Here is a 23792-nt window from a genome sequence, read left to right as displayed (position 1 = left end):
AATGTGACCTAACCAGAGGTTTATCACTGGCAACGTCCTGTAAACATCTTCTGTACTTTCTTCAAAGTCTCCACACCCTTTAAAGGGGAGACCAGAGCTGAATTCAGTACTCCAAATGTGACCTAACCAGCGGTTTATCACAGGCAACGTCCTGTAAACATCTTCTGTACCTTCTTCAAAGTTTCCACGCCCTTTAAAGGGGAGACCAGAGCTGAATTCAGTACTCCAAATGTGACCTAACCAGAGGTTTATCAAGTGACTGTCCAGGTTTTTGTTCCGGCCTGCACCACCACCACCTCCTTTGGCAGCTCAGCTACCAACTCCTGCATGAAAAGTTTGCTCCTCCAATCTTCTTTAATACATTTTCCCTCTCTCCTTCAACCACTGATGGATAAATCCTGGTTAGAAGTGAAAACCGCACAGTGAGATTTCAGTTAACGCCACCACCATCTTCATCAGCATGTGACGTGGGCGATCGTGGTCTCTCCATGGCCACGGTTGTTCTTGGCAAATTATCCTGCAGAACTGGTTTGTGCCATTGACGCCTTCTGGGCCGTGTGTGTTTTTACAAGACGAGGTGACCCCCCCCCCCCCACCCCCCAGCCATTGTCAGTGCTCTTCAGAGATTGTCTGCCCGGCAACAGTGGTCGCACAACCAGGACTTGTGATCTGCACCGGCTGCACACATGACTGTCCACCATCTGCTCCCACGGCATCGCGTGACCCTGATCAGGTGGGGGGGCTTAAGCAGGTGTTGCACCTTGCCCAAGGGTGACCTGCAGGTCTGCGGAGGGAAGGAGCACCCTGCACCTCCTTTGGTAGCAACGTATCTCCACCCCGCCAACCCGTCCGGTGAACGATTTTTGTGAAATTGTGCGTTTGTGATTTGATTGGAATTTGTGTGGAAAGCAATAACAGACGGATTGCATTAAAAGGAAGTTTATGCATTCAGTGCCCCCTCTCTTCAACGGCATAAAAATGCGGCATCCGAATTATTCTCCTTTTGCATCCACTAACCCAAATGAGCTCAGCTGCAGTTTGTGACCGTACTCTTCTAGTTGAGCTCTAACCCGTATCTGGCCAGTAAACGATCAGTTGTGGTAGTGGGAGCCTGCGTGAGAGGCAGAAAGAGGAGATTTTAATCTGGGTAATATCCAGTATCGCTTTAGATTTAAGTGAATGTGCTGCTGTCTTGTTTTGAAGGTCACAGGTACTAAAACTTGCTTTTAAATCACAGCACTTTACAGAACGAGTTCAAACCAATATTGGAGAAATTGGGTCAGGACCAAGATATGGACGTAAAGTACTTTGCGCAGGAAGCCATGACTGGTAAGTTGTGGCTTTGGACCCAGCTCGGTACGAGCATAAGCATTCTCCCTTCGAGCAGTTGTGGCCTGCATTGTCCCAGAGTCTGTCACTGGGTCTCTGAAGATGAGCACAAGACAAGATGGGTGTCTGCTGGGTTCCTGCTGTGGGGGCACTGATGGTAGAAAAGGCTCTTTAAGCTAAAGATGTGTGCTTTGTAACCTGCACGTGTAACGAGTGAGGGTCGGGGAAAAACATGCAGTCCTCAGCACGTTCATTAAAGGGGATAAAACACAAATTATGGATTCAAAACTCTGAACCAGCAAGAGGGTTATTCGAGCTGCTGGAACAATGCTGTGATATTTGGAACTGTTTCCAGTTAAAGGGATTTACTAATTGTTCAGAATTATAAACCTTGTTATAGAGCCAAGCATGAAGTTCTCAGTTGTGTCTCTTACTTGCCTCCCTGTTTCTGTAAGCTGAATATTTTAGGAACCAATCCAGAGTTTTGAGTACAATCCTCAGTAAAGAGTTCTGTGTTTATATTAGGTGATTTTTAGGGTTTAGGAACGGGTGTTAAAATCTAGTGCCAGACATCCCACCCTGCAAAAACTCATTTCAGGGAGGTAGCACCATCAATTTGCAGGAGACTTTCGGGAGAGGTGGGATGTCTGCAATAGAGTAGCCATTAGCAGCTAGCCAGCTAGTTTAAATAATGTTAGTTATGTTAATGAATGAATGACACCTGTTAAACTCACCTCAACACGTCTTTTACAGTCTTAACCCACCATGGGCAAGAGAAACGTCATTGTTGCAATCAGTGCAGCGAGCAACACTGTCATTATTTTGACCCCTGTTAGGCAGGAGTACACTTTAGTGTAGTCTGGGGTGATGTATGTTTTCTATTTTTTTTTGGAACACTCTGCATGGCGGGCTCTCGCTCACACTCTCTCTCTCTCTCTCTCTCTCTCATGGTCGCTCGAGCGCTCTCAAGCACTCTCGCTTGCTTTCTCGCTCGCTCTCTCACTCGTGTGCTCTCGCTTGCTCTCTCTTGCGCTCACGCTCTCTTGCTTTCTCTCGCTCACTCTCAAAAAAATTGATTTCCATCATATTGTATATAATTTGCGGGCATCAGGGAGCCGCTATTCATATCCGGGAGCCTCCCGGAACTTCCGGGAGAGGTGGCATGTCTGTAGTGCTACCCATTCAATAGGTCTTATAGTGACTGAGGCCTCCGTCGGTCGGAGTCGACCATGGATGTTGTGTCCTAGCTGTCCAGATACACAAGCCTGGGCAGTACGATATGGAGAGCAAGCTGTTGCCCCATGTAGCAAGCTCCCCGTCTGCACGCACCCAAAGGAATGGCAGATTGAGTTTGGTACCAGGAGCAGCACAGGAGTTGTCATTCAGCGTAGGACTGCCTTAGGGAATCCAGCTCCGGGTTTACTCCCGAAGCCTTCCCTGTGAGTGGGTACAGCCGCAAGGCAGCAGAGGTTTGAGATCCGAATTTTCCTTCTCCTAGATGAGCTGACGAGTCCCACCTGCCCAAATAGGTCTTGAAGCAACAGGAATTAATAGTTAGCAATTGTATGAATTCACTTGCAATATCTTAGAAATGACATACCCCATCGCTAGAATTCCCACAAGTTGTCGTCATAGCTTACAGATAGATGCGTGTTCTGATTATCTTCAGAAACGTTCCCATTTTGTCTCCTTTTAATATCTAATCAGCATGTTTTCCTTCTTATCTAGTGCTTGCCTTATCGTAGGAAGGAGTGAAGAAACGGCTGTCCAGACTTGTAACGAGATCTGCCGCTGACATCTTTGAAAACCTTCTTCACTCTCTCTTTGTACCGTATAGGGAAAAGGAAAGTTACGTCACATCTGGAGTTTCTCCAGTTGGCGGACGATTTCCCTCCACGCCTCTCTGACGTAGTGGGGAACCGTGTACGAGGCAAGTGACAGCAGTGGTTTGCCATTGCCTTCTGCCGGGTGAGTTTCCAAAGAGATCACCAGCTCGTAACCCAGCATGGATGGAAAGCGTGCAGGGGAGCCGGCTGGATTCAAACTCGGGGTGACGCCACTACAGCATCAGCCGGGTCAGCCTACTGTATGATATGGGGACTACTTTATGTTGTAGTAACACATCGCTGCATACGCTATTAGGCGCACATTGATACGTATGTGTGTGTTCTGCATCATTTTCTACTAGTAAAGAACCATGAAACTTCGCTCCTGTCTCCAGCATTTTTATTAATAGCATTGTTGTGTAGCCAGGCCACATACACAACACTCTTTAAAGAATTACCCCTGGAAATGTAAACGTCTCATACGTAGTGTCACTGGATTTTAGCTGCCTTGTAGATTCTAGTTCTGCAGTCTTTCTGCTGTCTCAATTTAGCTTGAGATATCAAGCTGTCTACTCCCCCTATTTATTTTCATTGACTGTAGTGTACCCAGTGGCATTGTGTATCCGATGGGTTTAACTGTTAACAAGGATGTGAGGTTATTAGCTTTGCTGCTCTGTCGACAGTCACTTGTATCCAGCATGCCTCCTCCTCCTTTCCCAAAACACCTTCGCTTGTATTCCCAGCATCCAGTGGCAAATGCTCGAATTAAAACTGAAGATGTTGTCCAATCTGAAACTGTTCTCGGATGGGGTGGCAGAGGAGGGGCCCAGTGAGGGGCCCACATTGGATGGGCCTTGGCTTGGGGAAGTGGTCCACATTAATGGGTCCTGACCCTGATGTAGGAGAGGGTTTCGCATTTGATGGGGCCTGTTGAAGGGGTGGGTTCCACATTGATGGGTCCAAAGGTGGGGCCTCATGTGTCTGCACTGCATTGTCCCCAGGTTGCTGAATGATATGCTATAAGTTTTGACCTACCTTAATTTCCCTTTTAATCGTTTTTAACATTAAAAGAAAGAGTGCCCGTTAGACAGTTATTGAAATGACTTTCAATGCCGACCTCATTATTCCAGTGACTTGAACAGCAGTGCCAGTGGATGCTGTGATTACCTGATGGTTTGGTTCGGCAGCCATTGCTTCTGTACGTATTAGTTAAAGTAGATTTTTCAATAGCTAAGCTTCTCTTCCCGACCAGAATTACACAATATTGTATCATTCCAGTGGTCTAGTCACATTTGGGATGCCATTTCAATATTGCAAATCACGTAATTTAATGTCTGTTAGTTTTTTGAATGATTTTAGAGATTGTGTTAGGCACGTTTAACCTGTTACCAGTGGACGTCTTTCTCCTAATTTGTTGTTTTGACTGCTTTCCCTAATAAAGTGGATTAAGGTAAACGCTGCTTCGTGTTGCACACCAGAGAGGTGCAGGATTTACCTCCTTGCGACTTTTGCGGAGCAGAAACACGTAAAAAGCATGTCATGTGTTCCGTTTTCAAAGTGGCAGGGTGAAGAGATACTGCATCTCCAGTATGAGATCCACAAACACTAGAGGGATATTTTGCCCACTGCCCGCATACCCTAACCCTCACCCTCACCCTCGCCCTCGCACTGGATGAGATAATGGAGAGGGAGAGAGAAGTACAGGATAAGCCCGATTTAACTAGGAAGGAGAGAACAGCCCTGAAAGAGCTGAAGGAAAATATGGATATTGTTATCAAACCAGCAGATAAAGGGAGCAGCATAGTTATCATGGACAAACAGCAATATCTATTTGAGGCACACAGAGAATTAAACAACACCGAACACTGCACTAAACTAAAGGAACCCAAATACTGGGAAACACACAGAAATTAGGAACATTCTGCGAGAACTAGGAAGGACTAGATACCTCAGGAAGAAGCAGGTGGAGTACCTGACAGGGATACAGCCACGAGCAAGAAAGTTCTATATCCTCCCCAAAATACACAGGAACCCAGACTCATGGACTGTTCCTGGAGAAATACCACCCGGCAGGCCCATCGTGTCGGACTGCAGCAGTGAGTCATACAGGATAGCAGAATACATTGATGCCTTCCATATAACCATATAACAATCACAGCACGGAAACAGGCCATCTGGGTCCTTCTAGTCCATGCCGAACTCTTCCCCAATCCTAGTCCCACCGACCTGCACTCAGCCCATAACCCTCCATTCCTTTCCTGTCCATATAGCTGTCCAATAACGACAACATTGAACCTGACTCAAACACTTCTGCTGGAAGCTCGTTCCACACAGCTACCACTTTCTGAGTAAAGAAGTTCATAGAACATAGAATAGTACAGCACAGTACAGGCCCTTCGGCCCACAATGTTATGCTGACCCTCAAACCCTGCCTCCCATATAAGCCCCCACCTTAGATTCCTCCATATACCTGTCTAGTAGTCTCTTAAACTTCACTAGTGTATCTGCCTCCACCACTGACTCAGGCAGTGCATTCCACGCACCAACCACTCTCTGAGTAAAGAACCTTCCTCTAATATCCCCCTTGAACTTCCCACCCCTTACCTTAAAGCCATGTCCTCTTGTATTGAGCAGTGGCGCCCTGGGAAAGAGGCACTGGCTATCCACTCTATCTATTCCTCTTATTATTTTAAAAAGAGCAGAGAGGATATGGATTGAAAGACTACAGACGTATTCCCCAAACAGCCTAAACAAGGCCTAAAAAGCTAAGCCCACAATATAAAATATACCCACTGGAGGGCCAACACTGCACCCAATAATTAAAAACATTGACTTCTGGTGAGGCACAAGGCAAGATGGCGGCACGGCACTGAGCGCTGACATACAACCCTCCTTTTTCAAGTTCTTCAGGGCTCATAGACGGTCTTAATACAAGGCTGAGTTGGAGAAAGATCTAACTAAAGACATGGCTTCAAAAAAAGATACAAATTCAACCAGGAAACAAGATACCAGCAGGCGACAACAAGCTAGCGATTCATCCGAAGAAATAGTTATGCTAATTAAACAAACAATGGTAAGGGAGATGGAGTCGCTGCAAGAAATGGTAGCCCACGTGCTAAGGGAGTTGCTGGAAAAGGCTCACGACCCCATACAGAAGCGTATGGCAGAGAATGGCAACATTCTCCGGTCGTTAAAGGAGCAAGCGGACATTCACGCTAAAACATTTAACGGTCTTCAATAAAATAGAGGAAGTTTTGCGGAGGTGTCTAAGATATGGAAGAAGTTAAACGACTTGGAGGACAGATCCAGGAGAAACAACGTGCGGCCGGTCGACTTACCGACAGGCGCTGAGGGCGACAATCCAAGAGGTTACCTCCAGAAGATGCTGCCTGATTGGATTCCAGCGCTCAAGAATTCCCACAGCACTCCACTGGAGATCGATAGAGCACATAGGATCTTTTCCAACAACTCCTCAAGACCGCGGACCATGGTTTTTAGGCTTCTAGGGTACACCGACCGGCAGGCTATCCTGGAGGGTGCGAGGAAAGCCAAACCTACTCTCCCTGATGGCACCCAGCTACAGTTCTTTGCCGACTACAGCCCCGGCACGATGCAGGAACGGCAGGGATACAAGGAGATCCGCGCTAAGCTTCGACAGAAGGGGATCGACTCGTTCCTCATATACCCAGCGATCTTGAAAGTGACTATCAAGGGCATGAAGATGTCGTTTAACTCGGCAGAGGAAGCAAAAGGAGTTCTGAAATCATCGGTGCTGGGAGATATGGAAGAAGACCCTGGGCAAAGTCCACACGCCCCTCGGGAGGAGATGGAACGGCATTAAACACAGCCCTGATCACAGTTATACCTAAGCCCGGTAAGGACCCCTTGGAGTGTGCCAATTACCGTCCAATCTCCTTGATAAATGCCGACCTCAAGATATTTTCCAAAGTCTTAGCCAGTAGACTTGAGACAGTAGTTGGGAAAATAATCAGCCCAAATCAAATGGGCTTTATCAGGGGGTGTCTCGCATCTGATAATATTCGCTGGCTCTTACACGTACTGAGTGCAACACATAAAATCCCGGCTGCCTGTGGCCTGCTATTTCTAGATGCTGAAAAAGTGTTCGATCGCCTTGAATGGCCATACCTTTTGAGAGTTCTAAAAGAATTTAAGTTCGGCGATAAATTTATCAATATGATTCAAACACGGTATGCTAATCCTTCAGCCCAGGTATGTGTGGGAGGAGGTTTCTCAGAATTATTTGACATAGGACGGGGCACACGACAAGGGGACCCTTTGTCTCCTTTAATTTTTAATATATCTATTGAACCGCTTGCACAAACTCTCCTCAGATCTCCCCTATTACAATAGGTACAACATTGCATTCAATATCAGTTTACGCGGATGACACGCTAGTTTATATGGCGAATGTTCAACAAACTCTCCCCTATGTTTTAAAAACACTGGAGCAATTTGGATTTCTTTCAGGATACAAAGTTAATTTGTTAAAATCAGACCTGATGCTGATTAATACGGATAAAAGTAAGGTGTCTCTTCCTCCCCAGATTAAAGTTACAAATGAGGTCCTCTACTTGGGTATTAAAGTTAATATTTCCTTATCAGCTGTGGCTGAAACAAGTTACTCTTTAATTCTAAAACAAAGAGGAAGATATTAATAGATGGAGACACCTGCCAGCATCAGTCCCGGCCCGTATTTCGGTCATTAAAATGAACATCTTACCCTGCATTAATTTTATCAGCTCAATGATCCCACTTGCACCTCCGGCAGGATATTGGCAAAAACTGGACTCCTTACTACGATGCTATGTTTGGAATGGTAAACGACCCAATATAAAATGGTCAGTTCTACAATTCAAAAAGTCGAATGGGGGATTGGCATGTCCAAATTTTAAATTGTATCACTGAGCATTTGTATTAAAAAGTCTTAGCTATTGGATGGAGGAGGATAAAGTTTCGTCCTGGAAAAATATAGAACTGGAGCTAATAGCACCAATAAGGTTGAAGGACTTTCTCCTTATAGGTATGTCTACCAAAAAATGTGATTTGTATTACGATCCAATTTTAACCCATATGCTACAAGTGTTTAGGGCAGCAGAAAAATTCCTAAAATTTAAAAGTGTATGGTGTAAATCATCTCCATTATGGAACAATAATCGTTTTCTATCTGGGGGGAAACCATTCACTAACAGAACTTGGGTGGATAAAGGTATTACTACTCTTCAAGATATTAATGGGGCAAGTACTATCCTTGGCTTTCAAGAACTGGTATCTCGATATAATATTGATAAACATTCTCTTTTTTGCTACTTTCGAGTAAGATCAGCTTGTAAAGCCTACGGCGTTCCCTGGGGGTCAGATTTAAAGGACCATCCCATTTTAAATTGGATACAGAGTCCTCCAGGACAGATAGTGTTGTATATCTATGATAAATTAAACTCCCAGAAATATATGCCCACATCGGGAATGAAAGCTTGGGATAGGGACATATCTGAATTGGGACAAGACTTGGACTGGGTTGCGATTTGGGATAATGCTGCCGGTGCTTCGAAAAACCCAAATCATTGGTATATACACTTGAAATTTTTGTCATAGAGCATATTTAACACCGAGAATTAGACATCAAATGGGACTGGTTCCTGACTCTTATTGCTCATTTTGCCCCATGGAGCCATTGGCACTTTTATACATGTTGTATGGGAATGTCCAGGGGATTTTGGTTTGTGGGGGAAGGTTATCAGTACTCTTACAGAACTAACGGGGGTACAATTACCAATGGACCCCGCTGTACATCTTCTAAATGATGTCTCCCACCTTTCCCTTACGGAAAAAACACGCAAAATCTGGCTGGCAGGCCTGACTGCAGCTAAGAAGATTGTAGTCCAGCGTTGGAAACCTCCCCACGATATTTCAAATACTCACGGGCTTCGGAGCTTTTTCGACATTTCTTACCTGGAACTTTCATCAGCAAGAGTAAATGATGCACGACCAAACACAATCTTAATGTGGACAAATTTGATATCTAACTTAAAAGATCTTTTGTTAAAATAGGAATGCTTTGTCTGTGTATGTACTACTATTCAGTTGATTGGTGGAGGGGGGATGGTGATGAAGGTTGGGGGGTGGCGGGGTTTAACAGTCAAAATGTAATTGGCAACTGGTTGTATTGAATGTAATTTGTTGGTGTTGCAATAAAAAATTAATAATAAAAAAAACATTGAGAAAATGAGGGGAGGGAGGAAGAGGAGGAGCCCCTTCAGTCACCCACCCTGAAACAAAATTAAGACAGGTGACCATTAAATAGGAAAGGTACATCTTTCTTGGGAAATAGAGACTAAAAACTAGGCCCCAGAACAGAAACTAATTCCCCAAATAGAGAGGGATAACGTGAGAGATTATAACTCTACAGGGATAACCATGAGGAAGAATAGACTTGTAACGACCAGTTTGATCCAGACACAGCACTTGCCCCAACCTCCCAGCTTGCCCCCATGGGGTAGAATGCATCCCCAGCACATGGCCCTGCCCTGAAACCTAACATCTTCATCCCCATAAACACAGGTCCTCTTCTCGCCAGGGGGCCAAACTCACCCTTCACCACCAGTTATACCTCCCACCGCCCAGCGGACTTCCCCTCAACCCTACCCCCCAACCTGATCGTAACATCCAAAAGGGCCTCACACCCCAACTAAACCAGACGGCGCCCAAGTGGACCCTGCCCACAGCCCCACAAAGGGGCCTACTTAACGATGGACCCCATGTTCCTCTTCATCCCACACCCCCATGGGTAGGCCTGCGTACACATTCCTCGGCCGTATCCCGAAACATAATGACTTCACCCATCCTACGCACCCCCATAAACCTGAGCCCCCTCTCCACTGGGGGGGGCAAGTTCACCCGACTACACCATCGGTTTGGGTGCTCTAACCCTAATCCTCCCACCACCGCAAAGTCCCGTGACCTCACTACCCAGCCATACACCTCAGCCTAACACCTCCAACCCTTCAGCACACCCCCATAAACCCTAGCCCTCTCCTCACCCGGGAGCCAGGTTCCCCCCACATCACCAGAACCATGCCACCCCACAAACATCCCCAACCCTAGCATTCACCATAACCATAACTTCCAATGGACCTTGCACCCCAACTAAACTGGACAGCACCCCAAATAACCCAAACCACACCACACCACATAAAAGGGTTTATATAACTGTTCTTTACCCTACCCCTAAACCTAACAACTCCAACCCTGCTACACACCCCCATAAACCTAAGCCCTTACCCCATCACGGGGCCAAATTCACCCAATATCACCGGCAGTTAGGATCCTATTTCAGCCCTCACCCCTACTGCAGGGGACCCCCCCCCCGCAATGCCATTTGCCATCCCACCCCACCTCCCTTCGCCATGAATCCTCAACCCCCATTACCTAACTCTACCCCCGGGCATGTCCCTCCCCACACACCCCTCAATTAGCTACCGCACAACCCCCAGATCACAGCACCCAGTCCCTATAAAAAAACCCCAAATCCAAAACACTATCCATAGGCAATAACTCCATTGTAACTTAAACGCCAGAATGGAGGTTAAAGAGGAGGAAGATCCCAGTCGGGGACCGAGATGATGACAACGTGGGCTAAAAACAAAGTGGCAGGGTAAAGTGATACTGCATCTCCAGTACGAGATCCACAAACACTAGAGGGATATTTTGCCCACTGCCCGCATACTCGCATCCTAACCAGCAGTGACACGTCCCTCATCATCCTGGTCCTCATAAGCCAAAGTAAATCCAAGGAGCTGGGAAAACTGGCACAGACGACTGAGGTTAAACCCCAACCCCAACATACATCAGCCACAAGCTCCGACCACATTATACCCACAGAACAGTAAACTCACAGTTTGAACACTAAAGTCACAATAAAACAATGTAACCCTAAAAGGAGAAATAGGATGAAATCGAATCTCAACTCTAACTAGGTATTAAAGGAATAGAAATGAAAAATTTGGAGCTAAAAGAATGGGGAGGGTCGAACAATAAAAAGGAGCAGCGCGATTAGTGGATAGTTTGCCTTTAAGAATCTTAACAAACAAGGCAGACCGGGATCTGGGCAACAGCCAGAGGCTGCAGCAGAAATGGAGAAACAGGTTTGGTAAAACAATACAGAGGTGGGAGGGGGCCGGGGGTGGAGTGGAACATTTTAAAGGAGAGACCACCTCAGTCTTTACAGAATTCCCCATGAGGAAGCCACAGAGAAGAGGCGAAATTGGTGACTCTCCCAGTCGGGAAATACGCTTTATTGAAGGCAATATGCTTTGTTAAAGGCAATTCACAGGAGTCGAAATCACTGAACCCAAGATGAAAAGCAAGCGATAAGGACATTAATTAACTGGACTTCATCTGTGGTTTTCTGATTATTATCTTACTTTAATGACGTGGAGGAGAAATTGGAGAGTATTAAAGGCAACACGCTTTATTAAAGGCAATTCGCTGGAGTCGAAATCACTGAACCCGAGACGCAGAGCAAGCGGTAAGAACATTAATTAAGCGGACTTCATGGGAAGTTTGGTGATTATTGTCTTACTTTAACGATGTGGAGGAGAAATTGGAGAGAGAGGACCGGGGGCTTGTCAGCACATGGCGCGTCAGACCACCGTGGTAACTGCAGAGACCTCGGGTTTCCCAGGGATTCCTTTTCCACCACGGTTAGATTAATATATAAAATAATCCAGACTCTGCACCACCTAAGAGTTTTGGAACAAATGAACAGGCTACCAAAGGGGATTACTACCCAGGCATATAGACTGACCAAATTCATAAAGCCGGCAAACCCCTCCCAAGAAACGCTTCATAAAATTGCTGCCAATGCGGACGCTTGGGCTAAAGAAACACGACAAATTTTAATTGGACACTACCAAAGTAGCCTGCAAGAATTGGAACTTGAATCGGATCTGATTGATCGCTTACCAGAAGCAATCACCAAAACCGTAATCTGGAACATACGAAATTTAAAGGAAATTTTCAAATCAAATTGGAGGCTGTCCAAAAGCATATTTTTGGGATCTGGTCTCAAGACCAGTGCCAGAACGGCAGACCGGGCCCACGAGGGGCCGCACAATTCGGACGTGGCCACAATGACCCCACGGACAATGGAAACCGCATTCCAAGGGGGAGAGGGGAACCTTCAGGGACGGCTTCTGGGTCAGCCGTGACCGGACTCGTATCACACCCGAGCCCCGGAAAAAGACCGCCCACGCTGCACCCCGTCCGTCGGCGCCGAGTAAAACGAAGTTGTGGCTGGTAATTGCGCTGCGGGACTGTCTCAGGCCAACAGGTCCTGAGAACGATGCATGTAGTGGGAGTTCCGGCACCGTCCACGGGAGGGCGCTGGAGCTGGTCAGCCCTCTCGGCGCCGACGCCTGCAGTGGGAGTTCCGGTATCGTCCACGGGAGGGCGCTGGAGCTGGTCAGCCCTCTCGGCGCCGACGCCTGCAGTGGGAGTTCCGGTATCGTCCACGGGAGGGCGCTGGAGCTGGTCAGCCCTCTCGGCGCCGACGCCTGCAGTAGGAGTTCCGGTATCGTCCACGGGAGGGCGCTGGAGCTGGTCAGCCCTCTCGGCGCCGACGCCTGCAGTAGGAGTTCCGGTATCGTCCACGGGAGGGCGCTGGAGCTGGTCAGCCCTCTCGGCGCCGACGCCTGCAGTGGGAGTTCCGGTATCGTCCACGGGAGGGCGCTGGAGCTGGTCAGCCCTCTCGGCGCCGACGCCTGCAGTGGGAGTTCCGGTATCGTCCACGGGAGGGCGCTGGAGCTGGTCAGCCCTCTCGGCGCCGACGCCTGCAGTGGGAGTTCCGGTATCGTCCACGGGAGGGCGCTGGAGCTAGTTAACTAACTCGACGCCGATGCGGCCCCACTGCCCCAGTCACAGGAGCAGAGAAGACGCCAGGTGAGCCCCTCCCCAGCCATGAGCCCCTCGGAGAAGACGCAATCCAACCTAGGAGCAGGGGAGCCCCAGCCCGCCACCCCCACGGCCTCCCCGACCCAAGACTCCAGGGAATCAGCACCCCACCCCACACCAGTGCGGATGGGCAGACAGACAAGGGGAGCCAGTACACGAGGACCGAGCAAGTCTTCCACCCCAGGGAACCACACAGCCCGAGAGTCGGAGGACGTGGGACAAACAAGAGGACAGGTAACCCCTATTTGCAACAACCAGGAGGGCCAAGTAAGGAGGCATCCTCACTCTAAACAGAAAAATGTAACTTGGGAACTAAGGCCCCTTAAACCTATACTAATTATAGGGGACTCTAACATTTCCAGGATCAAAAGATGCCCTAATAAGGATGTTCAATTGGACAGCTTTCCGGGAGCCAAATTCACCCATGCCACTGCTATCCTGACAAAGTTAAAGCCACAACTGGAAACTAAGAAGGTTATCCTTTCCTTTGGAATAAACAACAGATCACATCAACCAGCAACAGCGACTAAACAGCTTCAGCAACTATTAAGAATGGCCCATATTAAATTTCCCAATGCCAGTATCTGGGTGCCAGAACTGAACTTTAGCCACTGTTTGACAGAGGCAGAACAAGCAACCCTGGGCCAACTAAATGAGGTTATTAGAACAAAGAATTATATCCCTGCAGTCCTGGCGAGGCAGTTTAAGGTAGACAGAGACCACATCGATTGGACAGAGAACACAGCCCTGACCATAGTCAAGAGGTGGATGCAGTCTTTAAACTAGAGTGGAGACAAAGCCGAGAGAGGCAGGGTCCACGACTGGGAGAGACCATCGTGAACCTCTCCCGTACGTTCATCCCTACAGAAACCCAGCAAAAAGTTCTGAACAGGGGCCTCACTTTTGTACCAACTGCAAAACTCCATAAGGAGCAGATTGAGGAGGACATGGATAAGTTCGATAGGAGATTGGTACTCGTCCACTTTGTTGCGGAGGCAGAAGGTAGAAAGACCCATTTCACCCCTCGCTCAGACTGGAGCCCCAAGAGGAGGTACAGGTCAGAAGCGGTCCTACAATTCGAGAGCACACTGGATGAGATAATGGAGAGGGAGGGAGAAGTTCAGGATAAGGCCAATTTAACTAGGAAGGAGAGAACAGCCCTGAAAGAGCTGAAGGAAAATATGGATATTGTTATCAAACCAGCAGATAAAGGGAGCAGCATAGTTATCATGGACAAACAGCAATATCTATTTGAGGCACACAGAGAATTAAACAACACCGAACACTGCACTAAACTAAAGGAACCCATATACTGGGAAACACACACAGAAATTCTGCGAGAACTAGAAAGAACTAGATACCTGGGGAAGAAGCAGGTGGAGTACCTGACAGGGATACAGCCACGAGCAAGAAAGTTCCATATCCTCCCCAAAATACACAGGAACCCAGACTCATGGACTGTTCCGGGAGAAATACCACCCGGCAGGCCCATCGTGTCGGACTGCAGCAGTGAGTCATACAGGATAGCAGAATACATTGATGCCTTCCTTAACCCACTATCGCAGAAACACTCCAGCTACATCAAGGACACGTACCACTTTGTCCGGATAGTCAATTCCATGTCAGTGTCCCCTGAGGCCGTACTCTTCACCATGGACATTGAAAGCCTGTACACCAATATAGAAACGGACAGGGGTATACCGGCAGTGAGCGATACCCTTCGGGAGAACCCTCAGCTAGAGAGACCAGACGAGGCCTTGATAGAACTCCTTCACCTCAGCCTAACTAAAAATGACTTTGAATTCAATAATGAATTCTACTTACAAGTCAAGGGCACAGCGATGGGAAAGAAGTTTGCTCCAGCCTATGCCAAAATATACATGGCAAAATGGGAGGAAACAGTTTATCCAAAGTGCCCCAAGATACCCATGTGTCTTTATAGATACCTGGATGACATCTGGGGAGTGTGGACACACTCGGAGGTAAAATTAGAGGAATTTATTCAAATCCTAAACACTCATCATCCATCGATTAAGGTTAAGGCCACAATAAATAGGGAGAAAGTTGACTTCCTGGACACTACGGTATTTAAACTAGCACCAGAAAATGGCAGCCAGAAACTAGCCACCAAAGTATTCTTTAAAACCACAGACACACACACCCTCCTACACACAGGGAGCCACCATCCCAAACACACCTTCAGAGGCATTGTCAAGGGACAGCTGACCCGGTTTCACCGCATCTGCACCAGGGCAGAGGACTTCCACCAAGCCACTACTATCCTCTTCTCTGCACTTAGACACAGGGGCTGCAGCAGACAGAGACTCAGACACATCAAATCTGACTTTTTAAAAAGTATCACAAATCCCCCAACACAGGACAACACAACACGGAAACTACCCTTGATAACGAGATACAGTGGGATGGCAGTGAATATTCACAGACAGTTAAAACACACTTTGAAGAACTAAAAGTGGAAGGTAGGGACACTGGGACAATACACCATAGTCTCAGCCTTCAAAAGGGGTAGAAACTTAAAAGACATACTAGAACCCGAACCCGAACCCCGATGTGAGGTTATTAGCTTTGCTGCTCTCTTGACAGTCACTTGTATCCATCATCATCATCATCTCCTCCTCCTCCTCCTCCTCCTCCTCCTCCTCCCCCCCCCTTCCCCCCCTTCCTGGTATTCCCAGCATCCAGTGGCAAATGCTCAAATTAAAACTGAAGATGTTGTCCAATCTGAAACTGTTCTCGGATGGGGTGGCAGAGGAGGGGCCCAGTGAGGGGTCCACGTTGGATGGGTTTGGCTTGGGGAAGTGGTCCACGTTGATGGGTCCTGACCCTGATGTAGGAGAGGGTTTTGCATTTGATGGGGCCTGGTGAAGGGGTGGGTTCCACATTGGTGGGTCCTAAGGTGGGGCCCACATTTAATGGGGCCTCATGTGGGGAAGGATGTTTGCACTGTATTGTCCCCAGGTTGCTGAATGATGTGCTATAAGTTTTGACCTACCTTCATTTCCCTTTAAATCATTTTTAACATTAAAAGAAAGAGTGCCCGTCAGACAGTTATTGAAATGACTTTCAATGCCGACCTCATTATTCCAGTGACTTGAACAGCAGTGCCAGTGGATGCTGTGATTACCTGATGGTTTGGTTAGGCAGCCATTGCTTCTGTATGTATTAGTTAAAGTAGATTTTTCAATAGCTGAGCTTCTCCTCCCGACCAGAACTACACAATATTGTATCATTACAGTGGTCTAGTCACATTTGGGATGCCATTTCAATATTGCAAATCATGTAATTTAATGTCTGTTAGCTTTCTGAATGATTTTAGAGATTGTGTTAGGCACGTTTAACCTGTTACCAGTGGACATCTTTCTCCTAATTTGTACATTACATCGTTGTTTTGACTGGTTTCCCTAATAAAGTGGATTAAGGTAAATGCAAACAACAGGAATTCTGCAGGTGCTGCGTTCACCAGCAACTTTTATGTGTGTGGATTAAGGTAAACGCTGCCTTGTGTTGCACACCAGAGAGGTGCAGGATTTACCTCCTTGAGACTTTTGCAGAGCAGAAACACGTAAAAAGCATGTCATGTGTTTCATTTCCTTGTCATTTTTTCCTTCTGTTAAATTTCTTTTTGAGGTAGCTTTCTGTGCTGTTCACCTGGTTTCAGAGAGCAAAGTCTTGCACACAAATCAGAGTTAGTCACTGAAGATTTAGTCAACGTGGAGAGACAAGTACAGCAGGGGAACAGGCCCTTCACCTCTTCTCTCTGGCGTCTTCTCTCTTCATCTCTTCCTAACAAAAGCCTCAAGCCCAACCTTAGTGCCCCTCACCAGAGAAACCTCCCCTTAATCATAAGACCATAAGGTGGAGGAGCAGAAGTAGGCCCATCAGCCCATCGAGTCTGCTCTGCCATCCAATTCTTCCGGTCATTCCCATTCCCCTTGCCTCCTCCCCATACCCTAGCTAATCAAGGACCCATCGATCTCTGCCTTAAATACACCCAATGATTTGGCCTCCACAGCCGCTCATGGCAACAAATTCCACAAATTTACCACCGTCTGACTAAAGAAATTTCTCTGCATCTCTGTTCTAAATGGATGTCCTTCAATCTTGAATTCGTGCCCTCTTGTCCTAGACTCCCTGACTGTGGGAAATAACTTTATCATATCTAATCTGTTCAGGCCTCTTAACATTTGGAATGTTTCTATGAGATCCCCCTCCCCTCATTCTCCTGAACTGCAGGGAATACAGCCCAAGAGCTGCCAGACGTTCCTCATACGGTAACCCTTTCATTCCTGGAATCATTCTCGTGACTCTTCTCTCAACCCTCTCCAATGTCAGTATATTCTTTCTAAAATAAGGAGCCCAAAGCTGCACACAATACTCCAAGTGTGGTTACACGAGTGCCTTATACAGCCTCAACATCACATCCCTGCTCTTATATTCTATAGCTCCAGAAATGAATACCAACATTGCATTCGTTGCCTTAACCACCAACTCAACCTGGAGGTTAACCTTTAGGGTATCCTGCTCAAGGACTCCCAAGTCCCTTTGCATCTCTGCATCTTGAATTATCTCCCTATCTAAGTAATAGTCTGCCTGTTTATTTCTTCCACCCAAGTGCACGACCATACACTTTCCAACATTGTATTTCACTTGCCATTTCTTTGCCCATTCTCCTGAACTATCTAAGTCTCTCTGCAGGCTCTCTATTTCCTTCACTTATCTTGGTATCATCGGCAAAATTAACCACAAATCCATTAATCCCATGGTCCAAATTATTGACATACATCGTAGAAAGCAGCAGTCCCAACACCGACCCCTGTGGAACTCCACTGGTAAGCGGCAGCCAGAATTGGATCCCTTTATTCCCACTCTGTTTTATGCCAATCAGCCAATGATCCACCCATGCTAGTAACGTCCCTGTAATTCCATGGGTGCTTATTTTGCTAAGCAGCCTCTTGTGGGCACTTTGTCAAAGGCCTTTTGAAATCCAAATACACCACGTCTACCGCATCTCCTTTGTCTACCCTGCTTGTAATCTCCTCAAAATCTTGCGGTAGATTTGTCAGGCAGGATTTTCCTTTCAGGAAGCCATGCTGGCACTGGCCTATCTTGTCATGTGCCTCCAGATACTCCGTAATCTCATCCCTAACAATCGATTCCAACAACTTCCGAACTACTGATGTCAGGCTAGCAGGTCTGTAGTTTCCTTTCTGCTGCTCCGACCCTTCTTAAATAGCAGAGTAACATTTGCAATTTTCCAGTCATCCGGTACAATGCCAGAATCTATCGATTCTTGAAAGATCATTGCTAATGCCTCTGCAATCTCTCCAGCTACCAAGGGTGCATTCCATCAGGTCCAGGAGATTTATCCACCCTCAGACCATTAAGCTTCCTGAACACCTTCTCAGTCGTAATTTTCACTGCACATACTTCACTTCCCTGACACACTTGAGTGTCCGGTATACTGCAGATGTCTTCCACTGTGAAAACTGATGCAAAATACTCTGCCATCTCTGCGTCTCTCATTACAATATCTCCAGCATCATTTTCTATTGGTCCTATAGCTACCCTTAACTCTCTTTTGCCCTTTATATACTTAAAAATGCTTTTAGTGTCTTCTTTGATGTTAGTCACCAGATTCCTTTCATAATTCATCGTTTCTTCTTCCATAAAACTGCAACTTTGAAGCACAGTCGTTGTATGCACAGACTTTCCCATCTCAGCCTCTGAAGCTTGTAACTTCTCCAGGGTTGTCACAGGTCTCTTCATGTACTCCCTCACTACTCCCCTTCTTGCACGGTCACTCAGTTTTCGAGAACGGCCTACTCCCTTCAGATTTACAGCTGTGCCATATCCTTTCCATTTCTTGATGATTGACTTAACTGTACTCCAAGGGATATTCTGCGACTGAGAAATATTCTTGTATCCATCTGCTGACCTGTGCTTTTCAATAACCTTTTCGCGGAGTTGCCTGGAGTGTTCTTTTGTCTTCGTGGTGTAGTTTTTGCCAGGATACTGACTCACCAGTAGTTGGACCTCTACTTCTTCTTCTTTTGTGTTTTATGGCAGTTGGCAACCAGTTTTTCAGTGCATTACCGCCATCTGCTAGACTCGTGGTGTTCCAACCAAATATGTCCTGGAGTTCTCTACTTTAGACAATCTAGTTCAGCCTGCAGTTCTCTATTAGCATCACTCTGTAGTTGCAATTCCTGGTGACTGCTTAATGCGCTCATTAGATAATGCCACAAACTGCTATCCCTCCCTAATTTTCTCACATGCTTTCATGTAGTTGCATTACCTCAATTACATTGATTTCATCTGCATCACTTGTAAGACTAAAATCGTCTTGTTAAAGAATAGTAATTATTGCACGTTATACTTTTAAAATTGCTGTTTTTCCAAGTCTGCTGCTTTTTCAGGTTTTCCTTTTCTTGGATCGTAGCCTGCAGTTGTTTACTGAGACCTCGGAGTTCTTCTTCATTTGCTTCCATGTTTTCATTTTATAATCCAAATGTAGATAATTCGCTTTGTAACACACTCCTTTTCTTTTTGTATCCTTGTAATAATTTCCTCCATTTCCCAATCTCCTTTCCAATTCACAGTTGTTCTTGTCGGGTACTTCTATTTGTTGTTGCAGTTCTGCACCCTGGGCTTCAACCCTAAAATCTGAGTATTTTCCTTAAGTTCTAAAACATATTTCTTAAATTCTTTTTTTTCATATTATTTTTAATTTTTTTATTGTACAAAAAACAGCACATCTACAAAAACCACGACCTTAACAAAATCTAATTAAATATCGAGCAGCAAAAGGGAGAAAAGTATGAAGGCTAAAGTAAACATACACAGCAGAGGTGCACCGCACCAAAAAACCTCAGTCCTCACCCCGTGAGAAAGTCCAATACAGGGCCCCATATCCTTTCAAAGATGTCCCCTCTGTCCTCATTACATAGTCTCAGTCTCTCCAAATGTACAGTATTTGCCAGTTCTCTCAGCCACAGATCGTACGTAGGCGCAGAGTCCATTTTCAGCATTTGCAGGATTAACTTCTTAGCAATCACCCTGTCAAACAATACAGCCTTTTTTTCATACCTATTGGCTGAAGATAGGGAGCTTGTTGCTCCAAGGATGGCTATGAGCGGGTCTGGTTCCCGTCGCTTCCCATAAGCCGCAGAGAAAGAGTGAAAAATACTTTTCCAGTATGCATAAAGCTTACAACATGACCAGAATGAACGTGACAAGTTACTGCTCACAGATTTACATCTATTACAAACTGGTGAAACTTCAGGGTAGAAACTGTGCAACTTTACTTTGGAACAATGAAGTTTATGTATTGTTTTAAACTGTATAAGTGTGTGTCTGACGTTGACCGAACAATCATGTATACTCTTTAAACACTCATCCCAGACCTCCTCTGTCAGTTCTATACCCAGTTCATCCACCCATGCCTGTTTAAGACCTGCAGTATTCACCCGAGCTGCATTCTGTAGAATCTGACAAAGATAGGATACCGCACTACGAGTAACAGGATCAAATTTATTTATTGCCTCCAGGGACTCATGTTTGTCTAAAACTTCGAAGTTAGGTATATATTTCCTAACATAATCTGAATTTGTAAATATCTAAAAAAAACTAGATGCAGGGATATTATAAACTGCTTGTAACTGTGCAAATGAGGCAAAGCTTCCATTACTATATAGGTCACCTACACTACAGATGCCTCTCTGTTTCCAGGTAGAAAAAAACAGTATCATTCAGGCCAGGCAAAAAGGAATGATTGTCACAAATCGGAGTGTTAATATAAATTTTTGCGGCCTTAACGTGGAGTTGAATCTGCTTCCAAATTCTTGTAGTGCTGCCAACCACGAAGCTGTTACTAAAATGTGACTTATTAACTGCAGTGGGGCAAATAAGGAGAGCTTGTAAGGAAGTCTTTTTACAAAGCACTCGCTCTCTGAGTAACCATGCTGGGCACGAGGCTGAGGTAGAGGGTGGGCCTTTTTTCCACCATGCAAGCACGGATAGGTGGGCAGCCCAGTAATACATTTTAACGTCCAGTAGGGAAAAACCACCTGCTTCCCTGGGCTTTGACAAGTGTTTTTTAGTAATTCTAATGGCTTTATAATTCCAAATGAAGGGTATAATAATTGAATCCAATTGCTTAAAATATGACAGAGGAATAAATCATGGAATTGACTGGAAACGATGAAGAAATCGTGACAGTACAATTATCTTGATTGCATTAACCCCCCCCACCAAAGAAATCGGAAGGGTTTTCCAAAAGTCAATATTGCATTTAACCTGCTCACCTTTGTTTCGCCAATTCACTTGCAAAAGGTCATCTGGGTTTTTTGTATTAGTCACACCAAGATAGGAAAAATTATCATGAGTTATTTTAAAGGGAATGGACTGTAAATATGCTGTATTAAACCACTGCAGTGACTGGCATTAGTTCACGCTTATCCCAATTAATAGAGAAACCTGAGAAACTACCAAAATGATTAATTAGAGTCAGAAGGGCGGGTATTGATGTTTGTGGGCTGGAGATAAACTCATAGTCATAGTCATACTTTATTGATCCCGGGGGAAATTGGTTTTCGTTACAGTTGCACCATAAATAATAAATAGTAAAAAAACCATAAATAGTTAAATAGTAATATGTGAATTATGCCAGTAAATTATGAAATAAGTCCAGGACCAGCCTTTTGGCTCAGGGTGTCTGAACCTCCAAGGGAGAAGTTGTGAAGTTTGATGGCCACAGGCAGGAATGACTTCCTATGACGCTCTGTGTTGGATCTCAGTGGAATGAGTCTCTGGCTGAATGTACTCCTCTGAAAACCCAGTACATTATGTAGTGGATGGGAGACATTGTCCAAGATGGCATGCAACTTAGACAGCATCCTCCTTTCAGACACCACTGTGAGAGAGTCCAGTTCCGTCCCCACAACATCACTGACCTTACGGATGAATTTGTTGATTCTGTTGGTGTCTGCTACCCTCAGCCTGCTGCCCCAGCACACAACAGCAAATATGATAGCACTGGCCACCACAGACTCGTAGAACATCCTCAGCATCATCCGGCAGATGTTCAAGGACCTCAGTCTCCTCAGGATATAGAGATGGCTCTGACCCTTCTTGTAGACAGCTTCAGTGTTCTTTGACCAGTCCAGTTTATTGTCAATTCGTATCCCCAGGTATTTGTAATCCTCCACCATGTCCACATTGACCCCCTGGATGGATACAGGGGTCACCATTACCTTAACTCTCCTCAGGTCTACCACCAGCTCCTTAGTCCTTTTCACATTAAGCTGCAGATAATTCTGCTCACACCATGTGACAAAGTTTCCTACCATAGCCCTGTACTCAGCCTCATCTCCCTTGCTGATGCATCCAACTATGGCAGAGTCATCAGAAAACTTCAGAAGATGACAAGACTCTGTGCAGTAGTTGAAGTCCGAGGTGTAAATGGTGAAGAGAAAGGGAGACAAGACAGTCCCCTGTGGAGCCCCAGTGCTGCTGATCACTCTGTCGGACACACAGTGTTGCAAGCACACGTACTGTGGTCTGCCAGTCAGGTAATCAAGAATCCATGACACCAGGGAAGCATCCACCTGCATCGCTGTCAGCTTCTCCCCCAGCAGAGCAGGGCGGATGGTGTTGAACGCATTGGAGAAGTCAAAAACCATGACCCTCACAGTGCTCGCTGGCTTGACATCATCAGCGTATAACGAAAGGTGATGTTTATGTCCATGCATATCAATAGGAGCTATCAAAGGGTCCTGTCGGATGCTAACAGCCAGTGGCTCAATGATAACTGCAAACAAAAATGGAGAAAGGGGCAGCCTTGACGAGTCCCACGATGAATTGCAAAAGGGGAGGAAATATTCTGATTAGTGATAATAGAAGCAGATGGGTGTGAATAAATTATCTCAATCCATTTAATGAAAGATGGTCCAAATCCAAATTTCTTAAGTGCAAACATCATATATGGCCATTCCACTTGGTCAAACGCATGTTGCGCATCTAATGAAATGACTACAGCCTCTTCTGCATGTTTTGTGTATAAAGTATTGAAAGGATGTCGCAAATTAAACTGCATATATCTACCTGGCATAAAGCCAGTTTGATTTGGATGAATAATAGAACAAATGCATTGAAATCATCAAGAGATCCTTCATATGAAAAGGTATTCAGAAACCAAGACAGGGTCAGCAGGACTTGCGTCAACTTCTGACATGCTTGCAGAATCTTCTCCTGTTGCAGTGAAGGGTGTGGATGTTAGGGAGGAACACCGAGAAGTGGAGAGCCAGCAGGCCTCAGTCTTTGTCTCAGAACCCTCCAAGATCATCTTCCGACTCAGAATCCATTCCATGAAGTGGGAGGAGATGTACTCACATTACCTCTTCCAAAAGGTAGAGGGGAGCACTTTGATCCACAGCTTTAAGGAAGAGGTCTGGTAGCACCCTTGCAAATGGCCATACTGAGGAGCTGCAAATGCTTCTATGCCATACTCCTTAGTTACTCCCATTGACTTCCATTGACTTGGCAATACAGGGAATTGATATCAAAATTCATGCACTTATTTACAAATCCTTCCATGGCTTCATCCCACCTAGCCCACTTAGCCTTTCCCGGCCAAGTATCCCAAATCTT

The 23792-nt window shown here is 45.9% G+C and overlaps 2 protein-coding genes across 2 annotated transcripts in view; one reads left to right on the top strand and one right to left on the bottom strand.

Moving 5' to 3' along the window:
- LOC140203590 (serine/threonine-protein phosphatase 2A 65 kDa regulatory subunit A beta isoform-like) overlaps positions 1-3420 on the top strand; it is an 85419-nt gene extending 81999 nt beyond the window's left edge. Inside the window, exons 16-17 of the mRNA XM_072269637.1 lie at positions 1238-1329; positions 3058-3420. Of these exons, the coding sequence (XP_072125738.1) occupies positions 1238-1329; positions 3058-3074 (109 nt within the window). The 3' untranslated portion in view covers positions 3075-3420. The remainder of the gene's footprint in view (positions 1-1237; positions 1330-3057) is intronic.
- Positions 3421-12196: 8776 nt separating this feature from the next.
- Positions 12197-23792, bottom strand: part of LOC140203589 (serine/threonine-protein phosphatase 2A 65 kDa regulatory subunit A beta isoform-like) — a 113950-nt gene continuing 102354 nt past the window's right edge. The window contains exon 16 of the mRNA XM_072269636.1: positions 12197-12507. Within this exon, the coding sequence (XP_072125737.1) occupies positions 12197-12507 (311 nt within the window). The remainder of the gene's footprint in view (positions 12508-23792) is intronic.

This window comes from Mobula birostris, chromosome 10 (genome assembly GCF_030028105.1).
Source record: "Mobula birostris isolate sMobBir1 chromosome 10, sMobBir1.hap1, whole genome shotgun sequence".
NCBI lineage: Eukaryota > Metazoa > Chordata > Chondrichthyes > Myliobatiformes > Myliobatidae > Mobula > Mobula birostris.
The sequence above is the reverse complement of the archived record's forward strand: the minus strand, read 5'-3'. Positions and strand labels throughout refer to the sequence as shown.